The 9,436-nt window shown below is 47.2% G+C and overlaps 1 protein-coding gene across 1 annotated transcript in view; it reads right to left on the bottom strand.

Annotated features, from left to right (window-relative positions):
• Window positions 1–1,658: 1,658 nt before the first annotated feature.
• The window catches only part of CDCP1 (CUB domain containing protein 1), a 33,271-nt gene continuing 25,493 nt past the window's right edge, over window positions 1,659–9,436 (bottom strand). The window contains exons 7-9 of the mRNA XM_021719208.1: window positions 8,372–8,737; window positions 5,335–5,422; window positions 1,659–2,124 (exon numbers count right to left, since the gene is read on the bottom strand). Coding sequence (XP_021574883.1) covers window positions 1,659–2,124; window positions 5,335–5,422; window positions 8,372–8,737 — 920 coding nt within the window. The remainder of the gene's footprint in view (window positions 2,125–5,334; window positions 5,423–8,371; window positions 8,738–9,436) is intronic.

Here is a 9,436-nt window from a genome sequence, read left to right as displayed (position 1 = left end):
GGAATTACAGGCACGTGCTACCACGCCCGGCTAATTTTTTTGATTTATTGTAGAGATGAGGTCTCGCCAAGTTGCCCAGGCGGGTCTCGAACCCGTGGGCTCAGGCAATCCACTCACCTCAGCCTCCCAAAGTGCTGAGATTACAGGCTGAGCCACCAAGCCCGGCTTCCTGGTGGATTTTATACATGAAAGAGGAAAGCAGGAGAGCCAGTGTCACAGTGACACCATGTGAAGAAAGACTTGACCAGCCACTGCAGCCAAGGGATGTGATAGCCCCTAGAAACTGGAAAAGGCAAGGAAACGGATTTTCCCCAGGGCTTTCGGGAGCATGGCTCTGCTGACACCTCACCTTTAGCTTAGTAAACTCACTTTGGAATTCTGACCTCCAGAATAGCAAGATAATGTGTTGCTTTTAAGCCACCAGGTAATGGGCTGCAGTGGCAACAGGAAACTAACACAGGTGGCCATTCTTTGGCATATATTTAAATATTTTTAGAGGATGAAAATATTCTCTAAATTTCTGTTTATTTTTTAGAGTTGGAGTCTCACTCCATCGCCCAGCCTGGAGTGCAGTGGCACACTCACGGTCACTCAGCATTGACTTGCTGGGCTCTGGTAATCCTTTCGCCTCAGCCTTCCAAGTAGCCAGAACTACAGGTGTGCACTACCACACCTGGCTAATTTAAAAAAAAAAAATTTATTATAGAGATGAGGTCTCACCAGGTTGCTCGGACTGGTCTCGAACCTGCAGGCTCAGGCAATCCACTCGTCTTGGCCTCCCAAAGTGCTGGGATTACAGGCTGAGCCACCAAGCCCGGCTAAATTTCTGTTTAAATGCCAAAGTATTGCTGCAGTTGGGAGGACCACACATGGAAGCCTAAGGACATTTCTATTTCTAGGCCCTTTCATTGTCCTTTAGCAGGACAGTGGGATTCAAGGTGAATTTCCCACAGTAGGATAACCACAAGCAGACAGAGAATCAGGAAGTCTCTTATCAAAGCAGACAGGCATCAGTACTACCCAAACACATACACCCTTTTCTGGCTGGACAGATTGCAAATTATTTTCTCCTCCCAGGGGACAGGCACATGTTTATCTAGTGGTCAGTAGAAGTCCCTACCCAGGTATCCAAACTAGGTAGCATGAGCTGTTACTAAGTCTGGTGAAAAAGCTATGGTGGTTATACATTTGACCTCTTAAATGCACAGGACCACCAAATAAATAATAAAAAGGCAAACTGTCATTTTCATCCAGGGGATCCCAATGAGAGCAGAGACCTTGGGCAGGCTCCTAGGAATTGGAACTGTCACTCTGAAGAGGGCAAGCCTCTTTTCATCACTCCAAATCCAGGGCTTACTGCAGCCCTGTGCTGGGGGACTCAGGTCTCTCTCCTCTCATGACGGGCTGCTTAATGACACAACCTGAGTTTAGAAGGACATGCACTGTGATGACTGTATCTAGATCAGAATCTACTGTTTTCAATGTCTCACCATCTGAATGAGTCCACTGGGAAATGTGAGGTTGGTGGTGTCCAGGAAACTTTTCTGCTATTCCTTCCATATAATTCCTCTTCTTTAGGATTTCTGGTCACAAATACTAACGGGTGTCTCAGTGCCCTGTTTTATGCATCTCAGCAACGTTTTTCAGATGGGTCCAAGTTATTCTGCTGGCTCCACTGGCTCCTGAATGTCCAGCCAAGGAATGTCTGTGCTGTTGCCATTGTAGATGCCCACAGCAGGGCCCTTGTTTGCCTTGCTTACATCCCCGTTGTTGGGGTGGGAGAAGGTATATAGTTCACTCTCAGACTCAGGAGGGAAGCAAGGGGACGGCTCATCAGTGGTCAACTTTGCAGTTGGGGCCCTGGAGCATATGACGGGTGGGGAGGGAGGGCAGTCCCCCATGGCACCCTGGAAGGGCCGGTAGGTGTCCACTTCCTGCTGGAGGAAGGACCCGTTGGAATCCTGTAGCAAATGCCCATACACCATGGTGTCATCGATGACTGCGTAGACGTGAGAGTCATTGTCCTTTCGTCCTTTCTGAAACTTTTTTGGTTGCTTCGGCATTTCGGTATTGATGTTGCCATTGTAGATACCCACAGCAGGGCCCTTGTTTGCCTTCTTTTTCCTATTTGGAGAAAGGAAACAAGAAAGAAACCAGAAAGGAAACAATCTTAGAGGTGTATCATTTATATAGCCCTACCAGAGCTTGGAGTTTGTGGGGTTCTGACCAAGTCTCCCCCAAGTCCCTTAAATCACTTAGCATTTGAAACTGAGAGGTCACAGGTAGCAGGCAGTGGTTTAGAGAGGGTACCTTTAACACTATTTGTGCTCAATTCATTTTTGATAGATGCATGGTAACCAATGGTGGAGACATCTGATAATCTCTTTCCTCTCTTTTCCACTAGCAACAGGTGGTATCCCAGTCTTCTAGACCACACCAGGTTGAGGCACGCCCAGGTTACACTTCCAGGTTCTCGAAACTCTCCTGTAGCTAATGCTTCATCCTTCTTTGACATGGGGAAATGCCCTGACCATCTAGATTCTAAATGATCATATTGGTACTCAGGAGGGAAGGTAGTGTCTTTGTTTTCAGCCCAAGATGAGGAGTGTAGAACTCAGTATTAGCTGAAACCCAGTGTCTCAGCAATAACCTCCAACAGAGAAAAGAGCTAAAAAGAAGACAAAATTCAGGCTGCGGTGCCAGAGTTCTTCAATAACACCATTAGCATCTGGTTTGTAATGTTCTTTAGGGACGTGGATGGGCATTAGTGCTCCCTGCCACAGAAAACAGCGCTTTGCCCTCCATCTCCACCAGCCAAACAGCAGAGATTGCTGACGTTTTAGTTGACCAGCAATGCAAATGGGGGACATTAGCTCAATTAGTGTAATGGGCCATAGAACACACAGGCTGATGGCTCACTAATTGTGGACAGGCTCTCTGTACTTTTCTGAGATAAAAATACATCTAGTACCTTTAGCTTGTAACACTGTCTGGACAGGATGATGAGTTCCTAAGGCTCCTCCCTGAAGCCTGGAATGCATCTCACCACCAAAGTTCTTCTCATGAAGAGCTGTCCTGAAACTGCCTGTTTATTTGCCAGCTTTGTCAGTCCCCTACCCCCATGGGTGGTAGAGGAGATTGTGTCTTTCTCTCCTCACATGGGTCCTAGTGCCCAGGAGACACTCAGGAAATACCCACTTAGTGAACAAGTTTGATGTACTGTGTCCCTTTGTTCTCATTGCAAAACCCATCTGTCTTCCTATACCGGTATGGGGACAGACGGGCCTTATATAAACCTGCCAGCCAGCAGCCTCACACAAGCAGGGCCCACAGCAAGGCCGGAGCTGGGGATTCTCTAACCAAAAACTGGAGATGAGGCAAGGGCTGGACCCCTTCCTTCGCTCAATTCCCTCCTGATGAGGAAGCTGAGGCCCTGTATTAATACCACGCTTTCCTAACTGAATGGGGCATTCTGCACATATCAGAAAAGGCAGTTTCCTGAAAATAACATGTTTCATTGAAAGAAGCCCTTTCCCCCTGTGTGATATAGGTATCCACATAGCCACATCTCATGATCATGGTATCTCCCTTGCCAGGTAAGTATACACATAGCCACATCTCATGGAGAAAAGACCTCTCTGTGGATCTGCTGTGAGCCAGTCCTTCCTCTCAGTGGAGACGTGTTTAGACAGTCTCATTGCAGACTAGGAATTTTAGATGTCTGCTCAGAACAATCATTAATTAATTTTTTTTTTTTTTTTTGAGTTGGAGTCTCATTCCGTTGCCCAGGTTGGAGTGCAGTGGCACACTCATGGCCACCCCAGCACCGACCTGCTGGGCTCTGACAATCCTTCTGTCTCAATCTTCCAAGAAGCCAGAACTACATGTGTGTGCTACTGTGCCTGGTTAACTTTTTTTTTTTTTTTGAGTTGGAGTCTCACTCTGTCACCCAGACTGAAGTGCAGTGGCCACTCCCGGCCACCGCAGCCTCGACCTGCTGGGCTCCGGCGATCCTTCCGCCTCAGCCTTCCAAGTAGCTGGAATTACAGGCAGGCGCTACCACGCCCAGCTGATTTTTTTTTTTTTTTCCCAGTTGGAGTTTGATTTATTGTAGAGATGAGGTCTCGCTGCCCAAGCGGGTCTCGAACCCGCAGGCTCAGGCAATCGTGGCTAATTTTTGATTTATTGTAGAGACGAGGTCTCACCAAGTTGCCTGGGTGGTCTCGAACCTGAGGGCTCAGGCAATCCACTTGCCTCGGCCTCCCAAAGTGCTGGGACTACAGGCTGAGCCACGGAGCCTGGCCGCTTTCGTTAATTTAAACAATTTTTATTTTATTTTTAAGAGGGAGGGTCTTGCTCTGTCACTTAGGCTGGAGTGTAAGTGGCATGGTCATAGCCCACTGCAACTTTGAATTCCTGGGCTCAAGTGATCCTTCTGCCTCAGCCTCCTGAGTAGCTGGGACTACAGATGCAAACCACCACACCTGGCTAATTTTTAAATTATTTTTTTGTAGAGCTAGGGTTCTCACTGTGTTCCCAGGCTGGTCTTGACCTCCTAGCCTTAAGTGATCCTCCCACCTTGGCCTCCCAAAGTGCTGGGATTATAGGCATGAACCACTGTGCCTAGCCAGAAATTTTTTTGGTTGGCTTTTTGGAAGGTCAAATCATGCTAAAGAAAACAGATCTCATCTTTCCTCCATGGCTTTAATCAGAAATATGAGTAGAATTTGTAAAATTTTGATGGCATGTGGACTTTGTCTAGAAAAATCAACATTTTCTTTTCATAAAATAGAAGCTGTTGTGCTGAGGACATGGCAGGTAAGACTGGGGCAGTTTACTGGGTCTTCCTTCTTCTCATTCATAGGCCTGGTCTCTGGTACTTTAAGTAGAATAAACAGGCATAAAGCAGTTTGTTTAAGAAATTGCAGGAGAACAAGCAGGGACAACATACATTTGTTCCCCTTAAGGTAAAGAAGGGAGTGGTTTCAGAGACATGGTCTGGCAGAGCCCACGTGAGCATTTTCTTGCCAAGCTCACCCCAGCAATGGTCAATCTAATGCACAAACAATAAGCAATTCACAGGGCACTGGTGCTGAGGCAGCTGTACAATAAACTGCAGGCAAAAATGTCATGTGTTTTTTTATCCCCATCCCCCCAACCCCAGGTATGGGACTTTTTACCCCTCCTAAAAGCTTAACTCATATCTGGCAATATTATTTATTCATCTTTGGGAGGGGGTAAAATGGGAAGAAAGAAAACCATTAACAATACACCTGGTCTGTGCAATCTGAGGAGGTGTCTAATCAGATAATGAGTTTAAGAGATTCCACCTACTTCTTTTTCACAAAGCAGATGATGAGTCCGAGGGCAAACAGCAGTAAGGCTCCACCTCCTATCGCTGCGATAAGGACAACAGTCATGTCTGTGAGCAGAGACACAAGGAGACACATGAGGAGACACATGGGGTTAGCCCAGTAATGAACTTGAGTAGTCTTCAAAGATGGCTGCCATCAACCCCTTCCCTCCTGAATGCACATATAGCTCTTCACATCATGAGGTGTCTATTTCCCTTCCTCTTTAATCTGGACTCACCAATTGAAGGTGGCTGTGCCAATTTTGGGCCTAACTTTTAAGAGGGCATCAGCCTGCACTTTCTCTCTGATGGAAAGGCAGCCGCTATGCAAAAAATATGACTATGATGAGACCACTGAATTATGAGAAAGCCCAAACTAGCTATGTGGAGACTCCATGAAGAAAAAAAACCCAACACAGCCCAAAGTGAGAACAAAGGCCCCAGACATATGTCTCCAGTTGAACCATCCCAGCCATCTTCTATCTATTCAAGGCACCTGCTGGGACCCTAGATATCCTGGAGCACAGATGAGCCACCCTGCTGGGCCCTGTCTTAATTCCTGACCTACAAATGGTGGGCAAACAAAAACGGTTATTGTCTAAGCCACTAAATTTTGGGGTAGTTTGTATATAGCAATAAATAACTGAAATAAACTTGAGGGACCTACCAGATCTACTCCAAAGGCTACTCCTGGCCTATCCCAGGTATGTTCCACCAATCACCATGGCCTGTCTTGGAGAGAAGAAAAGCAGGAGAGTATAGAAGAAAGCAGAGACTCAAAAGTCAGAAGCGAAGGAGTTAAGGAGAGAGCTGTTCCATCTGTGCTGTCCTTTTCCTACAGTTGTACAAAGGAAAAAGAAAATAAATCAGAGAGGGAACTCAGAGAGCCAGGCATGGTAGCTCATTCCAGCACTTTGGTAGGCCAAGGCGGGATGATTGCTCAAGGCTAGAAGTTCAAAATTAGCCTGGGCAACATAGTGAGACCCCCATCTCCACAAAAATTTTAAAAATTAGCTAGGCGTGGTGGTGTGTGCCTGTAGTGCCAGCTACTTGGAAGGCTGAGGTGGGAGGATTGCCTGGGCCTAGGAACTTGACGTTATAGTGAGCTATGATCACGCCACTGCACTCTACCGTGGGTGACAGAGTGAAACCCCTGTCTTTTTCTTAAAAAAAAAAGAGAGGGAATTCTACCAAATAGAGATTTAGACTTTCTTGCTTATTCCCCAAGAAAAGAAAAAAAAATCCAGCCAGGCTCAGTGGCTCAGCTTGTAATCCTGTGCCTTTGGGAGGCTGAGGTGAGTGGATTGCCTGAGCCCGCGGGTTTGAGACCCGCCTGGGCAGGCAAGACCTCATCTCTACAATAAATCAAAAAATTAGCCGGGCGTGGTAGTGCACGCCTGTAGTTCCAGCTATGTGGAAGGCTGAGGAGGAAGGATCGTTGGAGCCCAGCAGGTCGATGCTGCGGTGGCTGGGAGCGGCCACTGCACTCCAGTCTGGGCGACAGAGTGAGACTCCAACTCAAAAAAAAAAAAAAAAAGAAAGAAAGAAGAAGAAAAAAAATCCAAAGAAAATAGGAACAGAAATAAACAATAGAAAATGAACATAAGAGAGGAAGAAAACCTAGGCGGTAACCTGATGATGTGAAGGTCTTCCCTTGGGGATTTTTGCTCCCACCGATTCTCTTGTGGCTAACTAGTTGTGTGCCCTTGGGGTGGACATTCAATCACTATGACCACCAGAAAGAGAAAGAGAAAAAATAACATCCTTCATGATCCCTTCCGATACTCTGATACTCTGTGGCCATTGCTGAATACAGGGCAGACACGGCCCCATGGCAGACTGCCCTGCAATACCTGCATTCGCTTGCTTAAAACTCTTCAGCAAGGCCAGGCTCGGTGGCTCAGCCTGTAATCCCAGCACTTTGAGAGGCCGAGGCGAGTGGATTGCCTGAGCCCACGGGTTCGAGACCTGCCCATGCAACTTGGCGAGACCTCCTCTCTACAATAAATCAAAAATTAGCCAGGCGTGGTAGCATGTGCCTGTAGTTCTGGCTACTTGGAAGGCTGAGTCAGAAGGGTCACCAGAGCCCAGCAGGTCAAGGCTGCAGTGGCCGGGAGCGTGCCACTACACTCCAGTCTGGGCGACGGAGTGAGACGCCAACTCAAAAAAGAAAAAAAAAAAAAGAAAAAAAAAACCCACACTCTTTAGTGGCTCCTGCAACTTTGAGGATTAAAGGCAAACTCCTCCTTCTGCCTCTGAGGCCTACAACTGAGGGCAGGCACTTCATGGATTCTAATGTTTTACTGGAACTAAATAAAAAACACTGGCACAGCATATCTCTGTCACATTTTCCAGGTCCCCACATTTTAGTTACTAACACTGAATCCCCATGATACTTTTATGAGGTAGTTACTATCATCTACTCTCTACAGATGAGGAAGATCATAGGAGTGAAGAGACATGAATGGTAAAGGATGATGATAGATTGACTTAAAAAATCTAGACAGTCCAAAAGAATGCAACAGAAGGGATTGTATGTGAGTTCCTAACCTAAGCATCAAGGCACCTTGCATGCTTCCTTCAGTCCCTCATGGATCTCTCTGAAACGGCCATGAAAACAAGCCCAGGCTGGAGAATAAGAGACCACATGGAGTTGAGCCAAGTAACCCCAGTTGGCTGAGGATCTTGACTGAGTCCAGACACGTGGAGCTCCCAGCCAAGATCAGCAAAGTCTTTAGCCAGTGTGCAGCTGTGCACAAGTGCATGTGTGAATGAGCCCTGATAAGCCAACCTCATACCAAAATTGCCCAACCAACATGTGAGCAATAATAGATGGCTGCTTGTAAGCCATTGTGTTCTGCGGTGGTTTGTTATGCAGCATTATGGATGCAATAGCGGACTGATACATGGACAGCCAGGACTCAATCTGCACTTTTTTATTTTGCTTCCCAGGCTTGCTCCTTAATCCATCAGCTGCGCATTTTCTATTACCATCCTCAAGCCCCTGAAGACCCTTACCTATAGTCCTCGGGGTAAGTGCTACCCAGAAGAGCAGGTCCAGCTGCTTGCCACTCGTGGGGCTGCAGTTAGAGATGTTAACCCAGAAGCTGTGATGGTGGAAGCGTGGCTTGGGGAGTACCTCGTCCTCCAGACTGAAGACCTCCTCGGCCCGAGTCTGCTGCTCCTGGATGATCATGAATGCACGCCCCGTCTGGCAGACCACGCCAGTTCGCTCCTTGAGGAAAGTCAGGCAGGCCACCTGGTTGCTGGGCACGCTGATGTTCCAGGACACTGAGGCGAGGGATGGTAGGCCCCGGTCCCAGTTAGGGGTCCTCAGGTAGACCTTGTTTTTTGTGTCTGGAGTCACAGTGAAAACGCCTTCCTCTGCAGGAAAGGGAAGAGGATTCAGACAGATGTTTCACTCAGTCAAAATGGAGAGAGAAAGGAGTGATAGGAGATGATGCTGAACTGTGCAGACCAACATCGTCCAATAGAACTTTCTGCGATGATGCAAATGCTCTATACCTGTACTGTCTGACAGGGTAGCCACTAGCCTAATATGTGTGTTGCACACTTACATACAATGTGCCCCGTATGACTGAGAAACTGCATTTTAAATTTGTTTCATAAGCTGGGTTTGGTGGCTCAGCCTATAATCCCGTGCTTTGGGAGGTTGAGGAGAGTGGATTGCCTGAGCCCGCGGGTTCAAGACCCACCTGGGCAACTTGGCAAGACCTTATCTCTACAACAAATCAAAAAGCTGGGCGTGGTAGCGCGCACCTGTAGTTCCAGCTACTTGGAAGGCTGAGGTGGAAGGATCACCGGAGTACAGCAGGTTGAGGCTGCGGTGGCCGGGAGCATGCCACTGCACTCCAGTTTGGGCAACAGAGTGAGATTCCAACTCAAAAAAAAAAAATTTTGTTTCATATTAATTTAAATGTAAATAACCACAGGAAGCTAGTTTCACTGTATTGGTCAGTGCAGGACTAGTCTCAGATTAGAAACTCAGGTCTTTTGAAAAAAAAAAACACTGGCCAGGCTTGGTGGCTCAACCTGTAATCCCAGCACTTTGGGAGGCTGAGG

This window comes from Carlito syrichta, unplaced genomic scaffold, assembly GCF_000164805.1.
Source record: "Carlito syrichta isolate Samal-C Ts95f unplaced genomic scaffold, Tarsius_syrichta-2.0.1 Scaffold314306, whole genome shotgun sequence".
NCBI lineage: Eukaryota > Metazoa > Chordata > Mammalia > Primates > Tarsiidae > Carlito > Carlito syrichta.
Note: the sequence above shows the minus strand (reverse complement) of the source record. Positions and strands in the feature narration are given on the sequence as shown.